At 43.5% G+C, this 24,172-nt stretch overlaps 1 protein-coding gene and 1 long non-coding RNA gene across 6 annotated transcripts; one reads left to right on the top strand and one right to left on the bottom strand.

Annotated features, from left to right (window-relative positions):
- Window positions 1–1,043: 1,043 nt before the first annotated feature.
- LOC119972810 lies at window positions 1,044–8,194 on the bottom strand. The gene is made up of 2 exons (XR_005462153.1): window positions 7,222–8,194; window positions 1,044–2,336 (listed from the first exon to the last, which is right to left on the bottom strand). It is a non-coding gene; the product is annotated as an uncharacterized LOC119972810 (long non-coding RNA).
- Window positions 4,506–23,514, top strand: tfap2a (transcription factor AP-2 alpha). 5 transcript variants are annotated; one of them, XM_038810234.1, is made up of 9 exons: window positions 4,506–4,586; window positions 8,691–8,789; window positions 10,873–10,947; window positions 11,228–11,659; window positions 14,131–14,182; window positions 16,431–16,659; window positions 17,340–17,458; window positions 20,225–20,366; window positions 22,070–23,514. In XM_038810234.1, exons 1-9 carry the CDS (start codon window positions 4,554–4,556, stop codon window positions 22,359–22,361), a joined length of 1,473 nt encoding a protein of 490 aa, XP_038666162.1. In that variant the 5' UTR covers window positions 4,506–4,553; the 3' UTR covers window positions 22,362–23,514. The 5 variants fall into 5 exon arrangements, with proteins under 5 accessions (XP_038666162.1, XP_038666164.1, XP_038666165.1 ...); XM_038810236.1 differs by lacking the exon at window positions 10,873–10,947; XM_038810237.1 differs by lacking the exon at window positions 4,506–4,586 and having other exon boundaries at window positions 8,448–8,789; window positions 10,905–10,947.
- Window positions 23,515–24,172: the final 658 nt, after the last annotated feature.

Here is a 24,172-nt window from a genome sequence, read left to right as displayed (position 1 = left end):
CCAAGGTAGAACCCGCATCAACACAGAGCGTTACAAATGGGACAAACTTGGCAGAGTGAATTATAGAGCAAATTACCAACTATTAGAATGATTTTTTTTCGCACACATTTTACTTTGCAAAGCTTAAAAACAATAAGTGATCCGTCCTTCCTGTCTCGAGCTTTCCTTACAGTGTAGGTGTGTGTGTTGCCTGATGGGGTCCTCGAACGAATATAAATAGTGACCAACATTTGGAGGCGGTTGACGGCTGCGTGGTTCTATTTTAATGGTTAATTTCATAGGCAGTGAAAGAATATCACTGACACTGCAGCCATCAATAATTGGAGATGCTGGCGGTTGCATGGTCAAATGAATTCGAAGTTGGAAATTACACCTTTTCCTGTGGTCCCCTCTCTCTCGGAACTTTTATATTTGCCCGCTTATATATTTTGCGTTTGCTGCATTCATAGGCCATTTTAAGACCCCCGGAGTACTTCTGTTGTACCAATTTGTGTAGCAATAATTAACCATTGACATTTGGCAAGGGACCCAAATGGCATTTCTAAAGGTGCAACTTGCTCATCGAAGTATCGAAATAGTACTGTCTCGGGGTTAGATGTTTCGATATTAATGCATCCATTCAGAATTCCTCTTCTGGGTTTATTAGGAGTCTCTGAGGTGGACCCGTCTCCCCCGGGGGGGGGGGGGGGGGGTGTCCAGGTGCGGGGCTGGAACGAGTTACTTGGAAGACAAATGGGAGAACGAGTGTAGTCCATGGGGTTTGAGGAGTGTTTCAAACTCCACCTGGACAGACCCGGACAAACACTGCATTGAAAGTACAATCCTTAATGAACGGGGCTGCATTCTTCCAAGGCGGCTTTGAGTGGGGTTGGCCATCACCGCGTCTCGGAACCCGACCGTCAATTTGATTTTCTCGCTGAACATTGTCCCTGTTCCGTGTGAACAGGTGTCACTGCTCTCGCTCTCGCTCTCAAGCCCAAGTTAATGTTTGGGACCCATAGGTGCCACCCTCTCTGTGCGTGCGGTTAAATAACTCCCCAGTACACATTTGAAGTGCTTTATTGACGATTAAATTCGATCAATGTAAACAATACATTGGTTTTGCAGGGTCGGAGTTCACATCCACATCACAGCAGCCATGAGAGATTCAACCTAAAATTAGGAGAGGGTTTGGTTTTAAAAGGTCGATTCGGCTGCGTTGGCCGATCGATTCAGAATCTGTCTGGAACATGAACATAACAATTAATAAATAATTCCAGGGTGGGGGGGAGGGAAAATAAAACCCCGCACCCTAACACCCAGGCAGATTAATTCCACTTTGTCTTCGGAAAACGAATAGTGTCTAATTATTGGCTGACATTGACTTAAATCGGGCGCCGTAACAAATGCAACATTTCGGGAGGATATATTTTTTAATTTAAAAAACGAATGTATAAATAAACACTTCAAAACAGATGCAGAACTCCAGATCTCTTTATCTCTTCCACTATTCCTGGCCCTGTTTACTGGCACTCGAAGCATTCTACAGACAGTATTGGCCTGTTGCTGATTAATACCGGGGGTATTCTCTTAAGAACAGATGGAATCCAATGCATATAAGACATTTGCGACAGGAGGTGGCTGTGAACGACCCGGCGGTACAGCTGAAAGTTTAACAAGTTGCATTGCAAACTTTTCGACAGACCATTGTGTGGCCAGCTAGGGACTGGAAAAGACGCTGGTAATAAAATTAACACCGAGATTCGCTTCCTTGGTTCTTATTTTCCCCTCTAAACGGTAACAGAATAAATTGGATGCCAACATTGTAATTAATTTGTGAGCTGTGCTAATTCTGGTAATTTGACCCAGCCCCTATAATCTGCCTAAGTGCAGGCAGCTCCGGTGAGATTCACACATTTCACGCTTCATTACTCAAGTCAAGCACCTCCTTTCAGTATAACCTGCTCTTTGAGACGAAAAGTTATGGGGGGGGGGGGGGGGGGGTGAAAAAAGAAAATCACAACAGAGTTTGATTTCTTTATCCAAAACAAAACAAAAAATCACCCCAGGAAACAAATGAGATTTATCCCCGGCAATTAGTAGTGCTCTGCAGCCGGGAATTCTGAAATAGTTCATTGCATCGAATTTCCGACAACGGATCCAAGGCTCGGGAACGTGTCCGGTGGGAGCCGCAGAAGTGCGGAGTGAAATAGCAATTCCTCCAGTCTACACACTCTTGAAGAGGAGGCGGAGACTGCAGTGCACAGGTAGCATTGGGATGGCAATCTTCACTCCTGAGGATTTCAGACATGACACCCAGACTGGCTAGGGTCCAGTTCGCCAGTTATGTTGAAACTCTGCGAGGAGAAGAATAAAAGATACATTAATCTGTCCCACAGGTGCAAATGGTGTGTGCATGTGCTTTTGATGGAGGACGCTCATTCTCAATGTTGATCACCGAAGAGTGATTTCAAAGTTGACCGGGTCGGGCACCATTTGACATTTCAGGAGGCAGATAAACATAGAATGGGCAACAAAACCCAAAATACACATATTGACAGACATGCAATTGGTAGTGTTAGCTGTTTAATAGGCACGTGCTTCAAAGCCAAATAGATCTAAGAGATAGTCTTTAAAAATGATATTCCCTCTGGGGAGAGTTCCCCCTGATTTCTGTGCATTTTCCATGGTCGCTTGAAGTCAATATATCTCTCATATGCACACTCTGAAAATTGTAGACATTTAAAACCAAGTGTAAGTTTGAAATAAACATGTACATTTAAAGATGCAATCCACATGTGGGGCGAATATAGTGATATTGACATGGGGAGGTAGAACACATGCAGTTAAATAAGACACACACATGTTGCCAAGACTTCAGCAGAGTGCGGCTGTTCCATTTAAGCGCCGAGCGGGTTACATCCAACAGAATATACGCTGAAAATATACACAAAGACGTTGTGCACGAGACATCATTGAGTTGACCTCTTGCATTTGAGCAACAAGTGTCGGTCTGTTACAGTGCGATGAAATGTAACTGATCCTTGACGGGACTCTTGAATGGAGCGAACAGAATTTCCAAGTTCCAAACGAGCAATCGGCTTAGAAGAAAGCAGGCTTTGGGGACGAGTGCGTGCATCTCTGTGAGGATATCCCAAGGAATTTCCTCCCAAAAAAATGGGAAATAACAACAAAAAATAATTCTAATTGCCCAAAGTCACAAATGCGCCCACTAGTCCTAATTGGATTAAGCGATTAACCGGATGGTTTCTGCTTAATAGCCAGAGAATCGAAATGCGACACCCCGCCAAAAAAAAAAGAGAACATTTAGTGCAAGACGCGCAGGGGGGCAGCAGTAACTCGCTTTGTTTTATATTGAGGAAAAACACAATTGCTGCTGTGAGACCGACACAGAACAGCTGTAAATTGGGTACAAAACACCTGTCGCCCGCACAGTTCACATGTGTGAAGTTACATTTAGTAAAACGTTGTGACATTAATTTACCCCTTTTGGGATTTAAAACAGGGAATATTGCATCTGCGGGTGCACAACGCTGCTTATGTAATAACATACCGTCCCATAAAATGTGACCCCCACCCCCTCTCCCCTTCTCAATCCCTTGATTCGATGCCATTTTTGACCTCGGATCCTCACGACGTCGTCAGAAGTGCCCATGAATTTGTTGCCCCCCGATTGCTATTTTTGACATCAGGAAATCTCATGCCAGGCCTTCGGCGCGTTAATAAGAATTTGCTGAAAGTGAACAAGTCCCCTCGCTGGCGCACTGTTGGGGGAAAGAGGCTAAATGGAAAAGACTCGCTGGTTCGATCGTCAGGAAGACCCAGCAATTGTCCTTTATGCCAAAACAGGTCCTCCCCCCGCCCCCCCCCCCCCCCTTTGCTTTGCACACAGGGATTACAAAACGGGAGAGAGAGAAAAGGGAGAGGAGAAAATTAGTAAAGAAAACTTTAAAAAAGAACTATCCAACCAATATGTGGAGGTCGATTTCCCCCCCACCCCCTCCACACACTTCCTCTTCAATGGGCACCTGGCCATTTCTTCTTCGAATAAACTTTTCCAAAGCACAATGTGCATTCCTGCTGGCGTCTCCTTCCCTGTCCCCATCCTCCTGAACCCCTGTTACACATCGCCACTCACTGGGGATGCTCTTGGCTATTGTAGGTGGACATGGGAGACAATGACCCCACACCCACCCCCACACCCCAACACACACACCAGAATCACCGGAGTCCCTTTGGCCATCAGCAGCGTTTTGTCGGTGTTGTTGTTGTTGGTCAGGATGAGATCTGCTTTGCCGATGGAGAGGCTGTGGAAGGAAAGGCCGTTGTAAATCCATCAGTGCTGAGACAGGCTAGGGTTTTTTTCCTGGTTGGTGGGGGGGGGGGGGGGGGGGGGGAGTTCAGGGCGCTGACATTCCTGACGAGTACGCAGGCGCGGGCAGGTGGCACCCAGCACTTTATGACCAGGTGAGATGATCCCGGTAGAGGTAAAAGGAGAAATTACTCAACAGCTCACAGGTCTATTGACGACACCACAGACAACTCCAGGCGATATGTCAATACTGGGCAAAATGGGGGACTGGCAGGTACGTGGATTTATCTGTTAACCACACTCCTTCAGCACGTTTTTACCTGAGCCCAGTAGCTGGTGAAAGTTGCTGTTTAAGAGCCGCCGTATGTTTTGCTATTTGCTGGCGTAAAATTAAACCAATTCACTGGGAGAAAGAATTGCACTCTGCAACAGGGGTCATTAGGAGCTCCAACTTTCTATCAGTACTAGCATTCACGTTTACCTGAATGACGTAACTGATGCAAACTCTATGTGGTTTGCAACCGAATAAAAAGATCCTTAGATAGTCCAACCAAGGCTAACGTGGACAAAAGCCGACGTGCTCTAAAGTGCACCTCAGCGTGATTTGTTTCACTGTGCCCCCGAAAGGTTTCCTCTATAAATGTGACTTAAACCCCCTTTTTTGGGGGGTGGGGTGGGGGTGGGGGTGGGGGGGGGGGGGGGGGCTTGCCCCTTCTGCGGATTTCAATTGATTTCGTTGTCAGTTTACTATGGGCGCTGTACTCCGGCCAAATAGAAAACAGCCATTCATCGCCATGTTTCAACTACTTCTCTTAACTTGGGGCCAATCACCATGAGATTAAAAAGTACAAAGATTAACGACACCCTTAACATCGCCACTGTGTGACTGTTTTATTTAGCTGCTAGTTACTTAGAACAGTAGATGGGTAATTAACTTGGGCAATTAACAATTACTTGGGTAAAAGTAACTCGTTTCCTAGGCGAGATTAAATAAAACTGAATTTCAAGGTTCCTTTGTAAACACTGTGCGTATGGCGATTGGATGTGTCTACAGATTATCTTTTCACATATGTGCTCTTTGATTCAAATTAATTGGTAATCCCATTTAATAGCCAATTCAATTTTCATGGAGATTAAAGCAGTATTGCATTTTAAATATATTTAGTATCCATGTCAAACATTTGTAGTATACAACCATTACATACAAATGTATTTCTGCAAAAAAAAACTATGTGCTCTTTGCTCCGTACACAATGTAGATTGCATTGTTTTCCCGAGATGTTCTGAAAGATTTGAGGTAGTGGAGTATTACTTGCGGGTCTCAACTGAAGAGTTGCGTATCCACAATTTTCCAGCTACTCGATTACAATTTAAAAGTTGGAGTTAGTTATGACACTGTTCTAACTTTGCTGTAATTGGTATTTATTGGGGGGGGGGGGGGGGGGGGGGGGGAAGAGGGACACGTTTGACGTTCTTATGAAGTGAGAATGTCTCAACTGAGAGGAAATACCCTGCACCTAAGAAAATGCTTGTTAGATGCTGATTATTAAGTCAGGTAGTTATAATGCACAGCCGGTGACAGCAGTATTGAAGCCAACGTATTTGCAATATTGTCCAAAATCTAACCAAGATCTCCCTCGAGTGTGTTGATTCTTTCCACCTCCAAACGAAAATTTGTCAAACAAAATATCGAAAACACACGTACAGGTCAGGTGCGAGAAATGGGTAAAGAATGCTGCAGGATAATTGGAGTTTAAAAGTTCCCTTCATCAATGCACCAAGTTAAACTATGTGGTAGATGTTTACATTTTATTTATCACTGTATCGCACACTTTCAATTTGATTTAACGGTCATTATAAACTGCAACAGGTGTTTTGAAAGTTATTTTTCTTTTGCCCAATTCTAAAAAGACAGATCTGATGAGTGTTTTTTAAAATTAGTAAGGTGAAGACGTTATTATATGTAATGGTGGTTCGCCCTATTCGCACGGCTTAACGGGGATTACTGCATTTATTTTAAAAATAGTCTTTAAAACTAATCAATAGATATGACCATTTCCCTCCCCATAGAAAAACACAGGCATTATTTTTTTTAAAGAGGCAATCCTTGTTAAGGCCACACGCGTATAGAATTACACTAGTTTTGAAAGTGCAAATTGGGGAGGGGAAGGAGTTCGATACATTTCACAGGTTTGGGCTGCTCAATTGCTTTACACCAACGGCAAGTGAGAACAGCATTACAAAACTGTTCTGTCAAAAATATAGCGTCCACTCAACAGTAGCACATAGTTTGAATTATTCATTGCACTTTGGTATAACAGTCAATTAGAGGTTACTTTTATGTATTACTCTGCATATACTCCACAGCGAGTCTATCGGTAAAGGAATGATCACATTACAATTTTAATGGTTATTTAAAGTAACTAACCCATTACCGCAGTTTACAGAATGCCAATACAATATTATTTGAGAAATATAAGGTAGACCGGGAAAATGTCGATGCTTTAATTTAATCGACGCTCGAGAATCGAGAAGCTGCATGTCCATCCCTTTGAACCAACAGTCACAGAAACAATTCACTACCTGTTTTAATCCCATTACATTTTGTTTTGGGGGGGGGGGGAATGTTTCATCTTCAAATGTTAAACAGAAAATGATAAATCACAACTCATCCTTGATGTAAATGAACAGTTGAAAGTGAGCAAATGAGGGGAAAAAATCAATCCCCTCCCCCCCCCAATAAAAAGCTTTTTAAAAAACGCCTCTGTGCCGTCTGCAAGCGCCCAGCACAACAAAAAACCTGTTAGAATAAAAACATACATTAAATGTGGCCCCCTCCACTTCCCCATTTATACAGAGCTGCATAGACAACCCCAAAATAAATCCAGGTATAGGCAAAAGATGTTCACCTCTTCACCGCAATGCTCACTCTGACTCTCCAGATAGGAATTACTTTTCATTTCAATTTCAAAGGATTTGGCCTTTTGGAGCGAGGTGTTCTGAATCGGTTGATATCTCGGGCTCTCTAATTAAAGAGAATAGATTCTGATGGCATCTTCGTCCCAGAGCTCCACCAAAAATGGTAATGAAGATTAGCTGGAGACGACGCCTAGATCTGATCACCCCGATTACCTGGGTTGATAGTTAGCCTTCCACACTTTGTCATCCTGAATGGAAGACCACGGATAAACCTTCTGTCTCAATTCATAATTCAAAGTCAATTAGGTGCTTATTATGATAATAACTTCTGTGCAAAACACAGGAAAGCGGTTTGCGAGACGGCGCTAGGTCGAAATCTTTGCTTTTAAGTCACTGTTTATGCATGGCTTGAATAGCTACATAACAAACATGATTTCCACCTCAATGGCAACAAACCAGCACACTACACGATTGCTACTTAAAGCCTCGACATATCAAAGAGAGTGAATTCCCGGCAGAAGTTCTCGCTCGCACACCTACCAATTCACAGGGCACGGCAGAATCCACAGCCACCGAAACAATCTAAAACACTGGCACTCAAAAGAGAATCCGATCAGGGATGCACTTTACCACCCCAGAAACGTTGCCACTTTGCGCGAGCTGATAAGTCCCCTGGAAATATATTGCAAAATCATTTGATGAAATTGTCTTTTCTTGCCTGGCCCTGGCGCGTTAGTGAAGACAAACATTAGCAAAAAGCCATAAAATCGCTATCAGTTCGGAATCTATTTAACTGCATCCTTTGTGAAATGGGTGAACGTTAAGCCCATTACTTTGCAGAGGAACAGCCGAAAGGAAGTTGGGTGCTTGATGAGCAGAGGAATGTGAAATTAATAGCTTTTTGAAAATATGTGCAGTATATATATATTTTTTTAAATCTATTGTCGCCACTTTAACGTTGTGAACATTTGAAATGCCTTGTTTTAAAACAAAAGTAAAGCTCATTAATTAAACTCATTTGTTTCAATAAGATTGGCATGGCATAATCAAGTAAAAACTAAATGCTCTGTTACCACTGTATCCGCTGGAAAACGATTCACTGAGAACATAAACTAATATCCTGGCATAATGTGCATTGGTGCAATGGAAGGTAAGGTAGGATTTAACTATTTGACTCTCCAACTCAATGCAATAAATAGCTGCATGTACGTTGAAAAGCTGCTGCCCACCGCCAGTGCAATTTAATGTTGACGTCCATTGCCAGTCGGCAGGGCCAGCTCTCTACCTGTGTCCATTGGAGCAGTAATGTGGTTGAATGAGTGCTTTGGCTGGCGTTCATATGCTAATTGGGCTGCTATTAGCGAGTTACTAAAGAGCTGAGAGGGGAACACGATCGACCATTAGAGGGAGATCTCAGAGCACATACAGAGCGCTAAACCAGCACACACTCTCTATACAGGACTGTCCGCTCTCTGAGACATCCAGTCAGCCACTTTTGCACCAATCCATGAGAATGCTGTGGAAATTAGCGGACAATATCAAATATGAGGAGTGTGAGGTAAGACATTTCATATCAGCTTTTAACAACAACAAAAAAACGCAATCTGTCGGATGAAGGCATCGAATCACATTTAAACCGGATATTGCAAAGTTTATTTTTTTTTGAAACATTAAGCATGATTTCACAGTGATGTGTTCGAGAGAAAATGCAGTGTGGTCAACATTTGGATTGGCATTTGTGCAATTAGTTTAACAATATTGCTAAAATATTACCAACACCGATTGCAGCGTGTATGCCTGGTCCCTATCGCGTGGCAGGTTTGTAAACAATTCAGGGAGCGAAATGTAAGAAATTATACCCTCTAGGTTAAAAAATCTGAAATTCGGTGGCAAGCTTTAGTCTACAGATTCATTATAAAGAAGGCCCTTATTAAGGGGGGGTCGCATGCTGGTGATGTTTGTAAAGGCAAAAGAAAGGCAATGTTGTAAAATATATAATTTTCCTGTATTGTCGTAAAGCACTGTGGGAAAGTAAAAGTTTGATCAAGCAACCGAAGTGTTTGTGCTGTGAACTCTGATGAATTGTTATCTAGTATTCCTATCTGTCTGCATGTTTTCATAAACGCTCCTTCTCACTCACTCCCTCCCAGTTCTCCCCCAGCGAAACACTGAAAGCTGCACAAAATTGTGTCGCCGTCCTGATGAAAGGTTTTGTGTGTGTGTGTGTGTGTGTGTATGTGGTGTAATCTGTGCGAAACGGCAGCAGGCGTTAGATGGTCCTGTCTGAAGGCCGTGTGTGTATGTGTGTGTGTGTGTGTGCCCGGATTGAGAAAGTTGATCTTGTCGAGTTTCCTCGATAATATTTGGGGAGTTGTTCTGTTGAGTTGTGCAGCCAGTCAGACGGGTTTGCACAGCAGACTGAGAAGACAAGCAACACACACCACGGGCTAAACCAACCCTTAGTTTCACTTTATCCTGGAACTTAGCGCCCGATTTGTGTTTTTTTTTAAAACAAGGAACGGTGGAGTGGCGAGGGAGTTGGAGGGGGAGGGAGGTAAATAAAGAAAGGACTGGGAGCGATCCTCGGAAAGTTAACCATCAGCATTGAAATGCGTTGATTTGGGACTGACTCCGAGCTGGGCTGAGACAAAAGTGTTGTTTTTTCGGATCTCAGTGGGGAAGCAGCTTGCGTAGAAGTGCGTGGAGCCGAATGAGGGCTTTCGGAGACTCCATAGTCTCTCTGTCGCTCCCTCTGTCTCTTAACTTTTAACCCGTTGCACGATGGATCAGACTAGTCGTGACCCAGGAGCAGGACAGCACGCATCTCCTGGGAAAGATCTGAAAAGCAAGCGGGCTGAAAGGTCAGGTAGCCTCTGCCCAGCCCGGAAGCGAGTGGTTGCCGCCGACATGCCTTTGGCGTTTTCTGGATTCTCACACGATAATGAGGTGCAAACTCCTTCCCCAATCTCTCTCTCTCTCTCCCCCCTTCCTTTTCTCCCTTCCACCCCCTCCCCTCTCTCCCATACCTCCCTGTCTCCCTCCATCTCTTCTTTCCTCCCCTTCCCTCTCTCTCTCTGTCCCTCTCTCGCATGTCCTCGATCACTTGAAAATGTTCTCCTCTCTCCCCTCCCTGTGATTCGTCAGACCCAGCTATGTGCGCCCCTCCATTCTCCCCCTCTCTCTCTCTCTGATTAGATACACTGATTCAATGGACGTCATTTATAATAGACACAGCCTTTAGTTGCTTCCTTGCTTCACGCTCCATTTCCAACCATTCTCCACTTATTAAGTATTCGTGTAATTTTAATAGTCATGAATATCTCCCATTATGGGCTCAGCTGAAACCGTGGCTCGCCGTTAGAGGAGGAGGGCAGAGAGAGAGAGAGAGGGGGGGGGGGTGAGAAAAAAAAGTTTGCAAAATCTATCGACGCCCCCAAACTAGACACAATTCTGATCATTTTTTTCTCCCCCCCCCCCCCCCACCCACTCTCTCTCTGTTGTGTGTTGTCCCCAATGAAGATTTTTTTCCCCCCAAAGTCTGATGGATTCTACTGCCTTGTCCCTGCATGCAATTCCCCGGCGTTGTGACCGTGTTGTAGTTGTATAGTACTGGACTGTTTTTTTCCAATTCTCCACTTTAGGTATCTCTATTTTTCCCCCCTGACGAGCTCAGATCAGACTGCCCGCAGATGTTAGTGCACAGTTTCTCGGCGATGGTGAGTTGCATAGTGAGATGACACTAGATTAAAACCGAGCCCCAAACTGGTAGCACTTTCGATTTTTTTATTTATTGCTTACCTCCTAGGAGGCTAATGTTTTGCGGAATTCGACACCCCCCCTCCCTTTTGTGATGATGCATTTGCAATTACTGTTGCTGCCTTTTTATTTATATATATATATGTGTTTTTAAAAAAGTCAAGCCCAACACACACCAATGTAATGCCCAATGATGGTTTTCTATTTGTCGTGTAACTTTCATGTCTGATTTAATTGCAGGACCGGCATGATGGAGCGAGCAATGGGACTCCACGGTTGCCCCAGTTAGGGACGGTCAGCCAGTCGCCATATCCGACTGCCCCGCCGCTGTCTCACACCCCCAACACGGACTTCCAGCCGCCCTACTTTCCTCCTCCGTACCAGCCCATCTACCCGCAGTCGCAGGATCCCTATTCCCACGTGAACGACCCTTACTCGCTCAACTCGCTGCACCCGCAGCCCCAGCCCCAGCACCCGACCTGGCCTCAGAGGCAGAACCAGGAAGCGGGCATCCTGCACCAGCCCCGCGGTCTCCCGCAGCTCGCCGGCCTCGACCCGCGGAGGGAGTACCGGCGGCCCGAGGTGCTGCTCCATAGCGCCCACGGACTGGACTCGGGGCTCGGGGATTCATTGCCCATCCACAGCATCGCGCACTCCATCGAGGATGTCCAGGTTGGTTCATTTGCAACCCTGACTTTTGTGATCGTTTGGGTTTTGTGATATTGAATGAAGTGTTTTCACATTGGAAGGAATGCCACAAAATCTGCTCTAGTGAACACTTGATCCACTCAAGATTTTAATAATAAAAGCAGAGGCATATGTCAGAGGTTTTATAATCAATCAGGAAAAAAATAAGTAACAGATTTCTTCAAATGCCCAATGACATGAGTGCTGTTATATATGTTGAATGAGAACATACTCCTTTTCCACAGAGTTAGAACTATATTTATATATAAATCTTCTATTAATTAAATACAACATCCATCGTTTAACCATGTCAATTTCTGGCATTTATGTAAATGATTAGTTTCCAATAGGGTTAGATTAAATCGCACGGTGGGTTTAACTCAAAATGTCAACTCGGTAGAACAGAATTATTTCAATCTGCTTCCTTTGGTGCGTCAAGAGCTGAATTATTTTTTTTAATCATCCGAAAGATGCCTTAATCCCCCCCCCCCCCCTCCAGAAAATAAGGGATGCTTTATTAGTTTTGGCGAGTTATTTATTGTGAGTTGGTTTCAATGCCTGTGGCCATTGTAGAGTTACAGATCCCAGGTTCCAAACGGCAACACACGCACAAAACAAAAATGCAAAAAGGGGCACGCGTTTTATTTCTAGTAAAGTGTTAATTTTTCAGCGTGGTGGCGAACTGTGCTTTTAAATTATATCATAATGTGAGCTCCTTCCTCCAGCGATAGGCTGGAATAATTATTAGTGTGTCTTGCAAACAAAGGATGCATATTAAAAGCAGAATGAAAACCATCCGCCCTCATGCTAGCTGAATTTAAGGCTTTGTTTTTTTTTCTTCCCCCTCTCTCGAATCGTTACTTTTAATTTCGTAAAATAAAATGCCGGATTTTAAAGCTCTCGTAAAATATTCATAAGCAAGGCACCGCCATGCATTCATTCCCAAACAAATACTCATTATGAATGCTTAAAGCGATTGAAAGCTGTTCAACATTCCACTTAATACCTGCGGCTATACTTTACTTAAATGTGACTGGCTCTTTAACACACACGCACACACACACAAAATCTGCTGTATACAAGTTTACAAATGCAGCCTTCACCGTATGATAGGCGTCTGCACCTAGGAGAATATGTAACAACAAAGGCAGAATAATCTGCTCACAAAAAAGGTGTTACAGAGGAAAGAGAGACAGAGAGAAAAGACTAAATTGTTCAGATAATTTCGGCAGCGACTGTGTTTGTGTGATACCGGAATTATTTTTTTAAAGAAGTCCTTGCCTCCATGAAGTGTTTGTCTCTCAGTAATGTGGGGGAGCCTGCTGATCTGGCTTTGGAATGTAATTATTATTATGAAGCCTCTTTAACACTCTGGTGTCAATTGTTCGGATTGTCAAAGTGCTGCCAATGTTGTACATCTCGGTGGTGTTGGGAGCAAAAAGGGGGGGGGGGGCTGTTTAGCGCCTTTGGCCGCGATTATCCTGGGGGCGAGGGACAATGTTGCTTTGCATGTCTTATAAAGCATTTAGTCTCCCAGATTATAAACTTTCGATGCAAAAACAGCTCTGAAATCAAGAGGGAAATAAAATCCGATTCAGTGTGGCCCTCCTTTTTAAATGCACGCTGGATGGGGACTGAGGGCCGGTTTGAAACTAGCTCGACTTAAAATCAAAAATCACTTGGGGCAGGTTATGCGTGAGTGGCTGAGGCAGGTTTTGAGAAGAAAGGATAATGGAGAATCTACCAATAATGTACTGGGGAACCAGTGTTGGCCACAGATGTGTGTGTGTGGGGGGGGGGGGGGGGGGGGGCGGAGGTGGAGGCATATCATAAATAATAATTGAAAAATAAAATAAAAACTGCATGAATAATGTTAGATGGCTGATAACCGCAACGGCGATCTGGAAGTCAATGCTAGATGTGAGATGATTTGGTTCTGCGGCGATTGCCAATCTCGGAGTCTCAGTATGATTCGTGTCGAATTGGCGAGCGTGTAGTGCTTGCTGTTGTTGGAATGAACACACTTGGTTCACTTATTAACAGGGCAATGCTGAGGACAAAAAATGCATTTCCGTAAGGAACCCTGGTAGGAGATGGTCACTGGAAAGACTTACTACCCCTTTCACACACACAGGCACACTGGGATATTCTACCTTACACAAAAAAACATTCAAATAAACAAATCTCAGAACTTCAATTGATCCACCTAGCCCCCGAAATCCACACTCTGTAACGAAAATAAAATGAATAAACTGTCCCGCCTCGTGCAAATATTGAAACAAAGAAGTGTATCATCATTTTTTTTGTTTTGTTTCGTGCAGAAGAATGGCCCGGCCTCTGGGTCGATTGTTGCAACTTCTGACATGATTCAGTTTCTCTGAGCTCCTGACATGATTTTTCTGCAAAGCATTTATTGCCACAAGTTTTACGGTAGTCTTTTTGAAATTCCGTTTCAGCACGTTGACGACCAAGGTATTAACATCCAGGACCATACCGTCATTAAGAAAGGCAAGTTCTGTTGTTTTTTTTTGAAAATATAAATCTCCTCATCCAACACGTTTGCACAGGCGAAATCCCAGCTCAGCATACCTTTGGAGGTTTGGCTCCAGTTTATCGTGTGCAGCATCGAATGTCAACTTAAGGGGGGGTCGAAGAGAGTTAAGAAACAGCCATGATGGCTTGCAGGATAGTTGTTTGTGGCTCCCTCCTCGGCCGCCGTTGGGTCTCCGCGGAGAAAGGGGGGAAACCAGCAACAAAAATCATCCAGTCTGCACATCTCAGACCCTGGACTTCGGCGTGGCTTTAAGGAATTCCTCACGGCTCTGCTCCTTTAATGAGCAAAGGAATTAGGGAGCATATAAATCAAACCAAATGCCTCAACTTGCACAAGCAATTATACTGTCGATTGGCGTTACATGCGTTTTGAGGGTCTGGTGAAGTCATGTGCATTTAGACGTGTATTTATTTCTGTGGAGCTTTTTGCTGGGGCGATGTGCACTTAAGCCACCCTAAGTACATTGCTGCCTCCATAGCTAAGCTGTTTATGGTGAAGTTGCTACACGATTGGTTTGAGTTTGATTATATATATGCATCGAATTAATGTGTATACATCATATATATATTATATATGGTCCGTTTATGCACACTAATTCGTAAAACTGCAGCATACGATTAAAAGGCTTAAGTTTCATGTTGCTGCTTCTCCGGGTTTTGTCACATCAAATTACATGTGCAAGGGATAAATCTTAAGAGATGCTCTTTCCACGCCGACATGATAATTGGCTCTTTTATTAGTAATCTCAAGAGTTCGTTTAACTCCTATTGTCTCTATTAGCCTCCCCAGAGCTATTAATGTCACAAGTGATCTATCCGGAACTAGAAGCTCGACGTCTTCAAAGATTTCAGAGTAGATTTCCAACGCTATCCAATGCTAGGCAGTGCAATTGATTACACTGCAAATGTTCATTTTGTGTATGTTTGGGGTTGGGGGGGGGGGGGGTGCACGGGGCAACATTTATAGAACAGAAGCACAGGCCAAAATCTCTAACCTACATTTTAGTCGGTCAGTCAACAATACAAATCTACCCTTGATAAATGATTCTCTGGAGTTAAGAGGAAAGATGGCCAGTGAGTGGCTTTGTAAACTTGTTTGGGTCTGATTCTGCAATGCTGGTCGGGGTTAACAAATTGTCCATTTTAAGCCTAGATACGACCCTTTTTTGTTGTTGTTGTTGAAAAAATCTGATCACCTAGAGCGAACCACTGGCAAAATGAAGGGGCTTTTCCGCGCGAAAGTGCCTCCTTCAATTTCCTGTGAATCACCAGCGGTTTTTTTTTCTTCGCTGTTGCTGTTACAATGAGCTGATAAATTGAGTCTACGAGTTGACGTGCTGATGTTCCGGTATGTGTGCGCCTGTTTTGTGGTCAGAAGCAATGACTATTTTACTCCGGTGCTGAGTGCAGTTGGAATCAAGGGCAGATGCAAGGAATCGAATTAGCATGAGAATAAAACAGAATAATATCAGAGAGCACATCCTGTTATTGCAATGTTTTTTTTGCCATTGCGAAATAAATGCATTGAAATCTATATAGCCTGCAAATAACTGACTACAGAAATGAATGGGGCACAACGAGAAGAGATGCTAGGGGTTTAATAGGGTAACGGAGATAGATTAGAATATGTGTTTACTCTTGACTTGTAGCAGGAGGCTCCTATTTGTTTTGTATCGAATAGCAGGAGAATTTCCTATTACACAATGGAAATGACTTTACCATGATATTAACCCACATAATGTTTCAGTATTGCCAGTGAAAGGCACAGTTAGACAACATAACTTTGGAAAGACCGAATTTATAATAAAGACTTGCGGCACACTGCAATTCGATCTGAATGTGTTACATTTTTGCTCAAATGATCAGATCTTATTTTAGTTTTTATAAAATGCACAATCAAAATTTCAATTCAGTGTCTAGAGGACAGTTTGCAGCGAGGTGATTAGCGACCGCTGCTTATGGTGTCAGAATGTGCCTGTAATGTAACAAAGGCCCTGCTTTATTATCGACTGCTCCATAAAATCTCATCCGAATTGACCCAATCATTTTTTTAAAAACAATATATGGGGCTGTGTCGAGTTTTGGGTTAGCGGGGGTCACGAGTACAGAGTTATAAAGTGACCATCTGTGTCAGATTATAGAGATGGCAGAGCGGTGTTCTGCAGAGGGATGCTTGTTGATTTGTCCCATGGTTCTGTTTCAGGTCCCATGTCCCTGTCTAAGTCTCACGGTGCTGTCACCTCGATCTCACTCAACAAGGACGGGCTTTTTGGCGGGGTTGCGAACCCAAACGAGGTGTTCTGTTCAGTTCCGGGTCGCCTCTCCCTCCTCAGTTCAACTTCAAAGTACAAGGTGACGGTGGCGGAAGTACAGAGGCGCCTGTCTCCGCCCGAGTGTCTCAACGCCTCGTTATTGGGAGGAGTGCTCAGGAGGTGAGGGCTCCTCGTGTGCGTTGGGCACCTTGCGACACAGCCTCCGCTCCATAGAAAAGACAGGATGACACACACATCAGTGAGAATTCGCCCTTTTCACAACACATCCCACCATTTAATGATTTTAGCAATGCCACCATTATTTATTATCACCATTTGCTAATTTGTTTGTGTTTCCCATCGAAGCCTTAAAGGGCAATTATCACATTTTGGACACGGCATTGCAATTTGCCAACCTGTTTCAGCTTATGTTCATTTGAATTGATCAAGAGCCTTTGCCAGGAGGTCAACACGACTGTAATGAATTAAAGGCATTTCATAATGCCACGAGGACAACTTTATAGATATACTCTTAAACAATTTTAAGCTAAGTTTAATTGGACAGCCTTCAATCCGACATGTACTGTTTCTTTTTTAGTTCTCTTCCAGTTTAGATGAAACTACGAGTGTGCAAAACAGTTAACTCCAATCCATTCGAAAATCAAGATATAGATTCCCAAAGGGTTAATAAGACCAGAATAGCAGAAGCACCAATTATTTGTCATCGCAAAATGTGCATTTAATGTTTCGTTTTTTGTTAAGGAACAACACTTTTAGAGTTACTTTAAGATGTGGAAACACGTGTATCAACTTTCAGTTTAACCACCAGCTCCCCCCCCCCTACTTTTTTTCTTAAATAGGGCGAAATCTAAAAATGGAGGAAGGTCTTTAAGAGAAAAATTAGACAAAATTGGATTAAATTTACCAGCTGGTAGACGTAAAGCTGCTAACGTTACGCTGCTAACCTCACTTGTCGAGGGTAAGTACACGTTATTGCATTTTCCTCGTGTCTAGGCGGGGGCGCACTAATGAACGTGGGACGCGGCCACTACTGTACAAGAGCGGGAACTAGTGTTTCTGCCAAGCCACGTGCCTTTATGTAACTCACACCGGCGTTCAACAACCCTTGTCTCCTGTTAACCCTTCAATGTGGTGACAGAGGCACACAGGCACGGCCTGCCTGCTTTGGCACTGAGCTGTCTGTGCTGACTGGGTCCTTAGAATATACACCGAATAATCTCGGCAAGGTTGTTTTATTTTTTTAAATCCCATTCTTACAGTCACAAAGCCAGTGGGCAGAGTGGACAGGGCACGCCCTTGATCCAGCTCCTTGCTTGCTCCAAAAAAAAACCAATTCAAAATGAATGCAATTCATGGTCTCCAAGACAGAGACATACAAGGTCCAAAATGACATGGAAAGGCGCTCCACCTCATTTTGGGCTTAATCTAACTCCTGATTTTAGCCTGTATGTATGTATATATACATATTATATGAAAATAAATACATAGGTGGCCTGGGGTAACTTTGTTTGCTGCGTGTTGTGGGCAATGTAGACAGGTTGCAAATTGATGTTGTGTTTTGTTTTGGGGTCGGGAGGGCTTTGGGGGGGGGGGGGGGGGAGTGGGGCTAGTTGATTGAGACATTGGACTGGTCGATTTTTTTTTTTACATTTGCTTACTAATGACCGAAAAATCTTCCAGTGAATGAGGAGCTAATGAGAAATCCAAACGCGCAGTTTTGTTCCATCAATTAAAATGCCGTTTTCGCTGTTGTGGAGTTGAAAATAAAAAGCGTGCATGCAGATGAGGCATTGCGGAGGATTCTGTGCGGGAGGGGGGGGGGGGGGGGATCTTTATTAATTGGCAGAGTGTGGGAATCGGCAGATTCATACATTCAATTTGTTTTGATTAGAGATTGAGGGATAAAATCCAACCCCCCCCCCCCTCCCCCGATTCATTTCAGTGTTTCGTTGGGTGCCTTTCGAAACTGGCCAAAGAGCAATTTCTGTTGTGCCCGCCTGTAGCCAACGACCATCGTGGGCAGCTAGAGTCCTGGCCACGGTGCCGCCAGGGCTGTGTTGAGGACGGTCCAATGTGTCAGGGTCTCGTGGAGAGAGTGAGCTTCTCAAAAGAAAACGATTGCATTAATCTGATTGTGGACCTGGACTATTATTAGCCAGGAGTGGGTTCAGGCATAGATGGTTTGCTGATAAATGTGTGACCGGTTGGATTTCTAAGGGGGGGAGGGGGAGGAGGCAGGCTGTTGGACTGTGTGTCCTGTTGTTATTGTTTATGATCTGTTCCATTTTATGGAAACGAGTTACTGGACCGAGCCTTTGAAGCACTAATTGGCGCATGCGTCCTTCCGGAGCTGGCTAATGGCAGGAAGCCCTGCAGTAAAACCCAACTGGTTCAGGAAATTAAAACCAAAGGCTTTGAAATCAACAGAGAGACAGGGTTCTAGAGACTGATGCATGCTAGCCGTGCAAGAGGAGCAGACATATATGTTTGCTCTTTGCAAGGACTGTTTCTTTCAAAATGCTTAGATGTGCAATACCTGCACTCTGCCAATCCACGTGCAGATTTAACATTATATCAGCCAGCTGATTGCAATTCTAAAACATTGCGAATCGTTCCCAATACCGATTAGTTATGGTGCACTGTACTAAACTGCACGGGCAATTGGCTTGAATCGTACTCCTTCAACTAACATGTTTTTTTTTGTTGTTGTATTTCTGCCTGTTCAATGAATTGTTTACACCCTCTTTAACTGGCCGCTGCAGTTGATCTCCAAACAGTTATTTATTTTTTTTACAATCAGCAGAAGTTCAGATATACCCCCACAGCTCAGCCGTTTACAAAGTGCTGTCCAAATCCAGTCTGGGTCTTGGGAACCATTCTGATATAATGTTTCTTTCTAATGTTTATGGGCCAACATGTGAAAAGATTGCAAACGGCCATTGCTGTGTACTGTATTACCACAGCATGCTTTGTTGTTCAGTTGCACTGGGGGTTTGTCGAGCCCAGGCTTCAGTGTAAGAGGATGTTGTATAGACATGGTTTTGGGCTGGTATTGAATGCATGACAACAAAAGAGATATTGTCAATTTATTTGATACTCTATCCAGTTCACTACTTAGCTCCTCGTAATGTCGTTAAATGACTCACTGAAGCTTTCCGAGGTTTTTTTTTATTGCATGCTTCAAATATTTAGTTTGTGACAAATGGGAGCATGAAGCTTTCCAGCAGACTACTTTCGAACTATTTCTCCAGCCATGATGCTGAAAGAAACCCGGGGTGCAACATGCGGATGTTAGTTATCCCGTAATGCAATCTAAATATTTAAAGATACATTACCATTCCCTGGCAGCGCCAGGAGAAAAGTGATGGTTTTCAACTGAACCTGCAAACAATATCGGAGGGCCACCCCGCCTGATCTTAGGTGTGCCATTATATTTAATCGACTTAATAAATAGCCCCAACCAGATTTCAATGTTGCAAAGTGAACCAAAAAGGCAGCCATCTTTCTCACCCACCGATAGAATGGGGTTGAGCCACTTAAAATGTAACATGTCAAACAGTTCTATTACACATTTTCCTGCTTTGCTGGTGAAATCAGTTTAACATGACCAAAACCGGGTGCGTTTTTCAAACCCCACTCCCTCCCCAACACAACAAAAAAAAAATGAATGTGAAACTTTATGCGTACCAACATTTTGCACATTGTCCTTCATTCCTCTGTTCAGGTGAAGCTGTGCACCTTGCCCGAGATTTCGGTTATGTTTGCGAGACAGAATTCCCAGCCAAAGCCATCGCCGAGTATGTCAACCGACAGCATTCTGATCCCAGTGAACAAGTCACACGAAAAAACATGTTACTCGCAACAAAGTGAGTCCTCTCTCTCTCTCTCTTTAAATGACAACTTCAACTGGGCTATTTTTTTTTGTACCCCGCACTGCCCGGTGCGGGATTGTGCTGGGGCTCTGAGTTCAAAAAATTTGGACAAGATTGACATTTTCTAACACTTGACCATTTCGATTCTGACCAGGGCTGAGAAATATGTGATGGGTGGTAACAGTTTAAAATGCAGAATGGACACGGGGGCTCCCACACCTGGCGCTAGCAAATATTCATCGTCCGACCCACCACTGATCAGTGTTGCTCCTTGCCTCAGTTGGCCCTCAATGTTTTGCCCTGTCGGAGGATCGAAGCCACTGACATCTCGTGAGGTCACACATCAGAGAGAATTATTTAAGGCACAATATTTTGCCAGCAGTTAAAAAACATTATTTAGCAGGGGGCTGCAGTCGGAACCGCATGGATCAAAAGGCATGTGTGAAAAGTAAATGATCTGGGATGAAATGTTGGAGGATTTTCTTTTTCCCAGGCTTGTTTTCTAGCCTTTAATTAAGAATTTGAAATGTCACCGAAGGGCATTGTGCATAAGCGTCGGGAGGCTGCAATTTGTATCGATGGTTACACGCCCACTGAAATAGGCATTCTTTCAAAAGATATAAAAACAAAACACCTAGAAATGTGATTTGCATAATTCTGGAGCCCATCAACATAGATTCAGTGCTCCTTTATATTATGATTTCAAACATAGCTAGATACACGCAACTTGCTATCCACAAAGCCACACACACACAGAAGATATTAGCTATCGATAATATATATATATTAAATGTATATATTTGTGCTTAGAAAAATAGTGATTATTTTATACACTCCTGGAGAACACCTTCAGGACCCGTCACCTCTTCCAATTTTCCTATTTGAATTTGATGTACCAAATTGTTACGTTTATTATATGGGGGGCTTCACACACAGCACATGAGAACTCTACAATGGGAGCAAAGATTAGTTCTGCCTGCACGGACATTGTTTTGTGAATAACCAGTTTGCCACACCAGGTCCCTGATTAACATTTTAAACCGGAATGTCTTGGGGTTCTTGTTTTGTAACAAAATCGTGGGCATAATTTTAAACACCTTTGCCTCATCATAGCCCCAGTCTGAAATGGAGATTTGGGGGGGGGGGGGGGGTCAAACATTGATTACCCCTTTTCCAGAACCAGCACGCTTTGTTGCACAGGGCAACATTTACACATCGGGCATTTGCAATCAAACAGATTCTATTCTGGCAATTTAATTCAAACGGCCGGAATGGATTTTATGTTTATTTGTGTTCATTTTAAAAACTCTGACCTGTCATACATGCACTCAAAAGGGGGACAGCCAAGAGCACAAACGTGTCTTCCACACAGGAAACCCCGTGATCGGGACTCCTGAATGAAGTTATTCCTTCAGGGAGCTGTCCATCCTAATTCAGGAGAAAGAATGTATTTAAAAGGCATTGTGGTGTGTGGCTGTTTGAAAGGTGATCTTGAGATTGCATCACTTGCTAACTCTGTGCCATGTTTACCAGTGACGCAGAGCGGAACCTTACCAGAAGTTAACTTGAGATCAGTTTTATGTTAAAGTGCTAAATAAAAGCTCTCTCTACCCTTTCCTCCCCCCCCCCCCCTCCCCCCACACACCAACCCCCCGGAGATATACAGTAGCTTAACTTGTTCTCTCGACATTTTTCAGACAAATCTGCAAAGAGTTTACAGACTTGCTGACTCAGGATCGATCTCCTTTGGGAAATTCTCGGCCAGCCCCGATTCTGGAGCCTGGCATTCAGAGCTGCCTCACTCACTTCAGTCTCATCACACACGGCTTCGGGAGCCCGGCTCTGTGCGCTGCCATCACCGCCTTGCAGAACTATCTCACGGAAGCACTCAAAGCCATGGACAAAATGTACATGAACAGTACTCCCAACAACCACACGGGCGAAAACTCCAGTAAAAGCGGGGACAAGGACGAGAAACACAGAAAGTGACGGGAGTGTGGCGCAACTTAAAGAAAAAAAGTACAGTTTCGTAAAAAAAAAATAAAAAAAATTAAGAGTTGTCATATAGGTGTGACTGTTTAATCCCTCAACCTGCAAACCCGGAGCCTTAGCGAACAGCGCAGACGATGAAGAATTTTGAACTGCTTTTGAAATGCAAGAAGTTTCTGAACTTTTTGACCAAGTTAAAACTTCATGGGACTGCTTCCTGATTGACATAACTCCCCCCTCCCCCACCGTTGTTTATCTCTGTTAAGATTGTAGCCACAATCATTTAAAGAAGGTAACGAGGATACATTTTATCAGTATTGTGAATAAACTAGAACAGTTCCTCTTTCATGTTCATCGTTGTAAAGAGAGAGAGACAAAAAATCCTCTAAGGTAACTGTCAACTCGGACGTTTATTGCAACCTGCAGTTCGCGGTATAACAAGGGAAAAACAGTGTTCATGTATGTATATATTTATTTATGTGTAATTTAATGGGAATTGTAAATATGGTGCGTCTGTTTAAGCCTTTATTTTATTTAACTGGTGATATCGTTTACCTCCTGTTAGTGGGTTTAAAATCTTCAACCGACTGCAGTAGGTCTTTCCGTGATTTTATGGTACTTATTTAGAAAGGTAAAATTGGGTAAATTATGGGATACACATTTTAGCCCTCTGTAGCATGACAAAACAGTTGAACAAAATCCAAGAAGGGGGGGGGGGGGCGGGGCGTAGGGGAGGGAGGTGGGAAATCCGAGTTTTATACGATAAGCTTTGAATTTAGTTTATAATGCCACATGAATCCGAGTTTTAACACAAAAAAAACAAAGAGAGACCTAAAGTGAAAGAAGCATCTGTGATGTTTTTTTTTCCGTGTTTTAGAAATACCCCATGTGTTGTGACAAATAAATTACCTGACACCATGTCTCCTTGCCTACTGAGGAACCAGAGCAATAAACTGATATTGTCCATAGAACGATTTAGTATTTTATTGTTGAACTGACAGCATTTGGGACGATGATACCTTGTATGTCCTCTGGCCAAATTGGAGGCAGTTTTTAGCTGTATTATATAGAGTTGTGTTGGCAATAGTTTACATGCCTGTCGATGTATCATAGCCCTTTGTTACCCAGATAAATAAATATTTGATACACTTTATGTCGATTTTTTTTATTCAGTAGCTCTCTTTGCCCAGGCGTATTTTAACCTGGCAGTCCTTCTCCCGGAGCCCGTCAGTATGCTCTGCAGTAATTGGGTTTAACTCTCCCTTGACAATTGTTCCCCTGCAATAAGCAGCTGAACCCATTGTTTCCCTCAAGTACAATAAAAAAAAACTTGAACTTTCAAGTTAGACTTGGGCAGGCTCGCTCTGGTAGGTTATTGAGTCATAATCAAAATAAATGATAAAACGGTGGTGGTGGTTGGGGAAGGAGCAGGAGGGAGGTCTGGAGATGGAAGGAGGAATAAAAAGATGCATCGCTAAGGTCTTCAGTATCCTGAAATAATGTACCTAATGATGTGACAAGTTACTAAATAAACCTCGCAGATTTCCATGATGCGTTGGTTGCCAAATGTCGATTTGCTGTTTAACTCGTTAACAGCTTTGCTTGCTGACCGGCATTCATCAGTTTTGCTTTACCGAATAACAGATAATCTGGGGCATACAGTATTAATATTTTCTGGCGGGGTTTCCTGCGAGGCGTCGTGAAATATTATGCACTGCTAAGTGTCTCCTTTAATAAGCCCACATAGCCGCCAACCCACCCCCTCTCCCTCCCCCCAACCCCCCCCCCCCCCACCCCCCACACACACTGTT

Source organism: Scyliorhinus canicula, chromosome 10 (assembly GCF_902713615.1).
Source record: "Scyliorhinus canicula chromosome 10, sScyCan1.1, whole genome shotgun sequence".
NCBI lineage: Eukaryota > Metazoa > Chordata > Chondrichthyes > Carcharhiniformes > Scyliorhinidae > Scyliorhinus > Scyliorhinus canicula.
The sequence above is the reverse complement of the archived record's forward strand: the minus strand, read 5'-3'. Positions and strand labels throughout refer to the sequence as shown.

Bases quoted from the DNA above. Each gene is read 5' to 3' on its own strand.
- tfap2a (XM_038810235.1), top strand. From the start codon at position 10,013: ATGGATCAGACTAGTCGTGACCCAGGAGCAGGACAGCACGCATCTCCT. The intron at 14,183-16,430 runs GCAAGTTCTGTT...GTTCTGTTTCAG, and splicing joins CCATACCGTCATTAAGAAAG to GTCCCATGTCCCTGTCTAAG. The intron at 17,459-20,224 runs GTAAGTACACGT...TCCTCTGTTCAG, and splicing joins GCTAACCTCACTTGTCGAGG to GTGAAGCTGTGCACCTTGCC.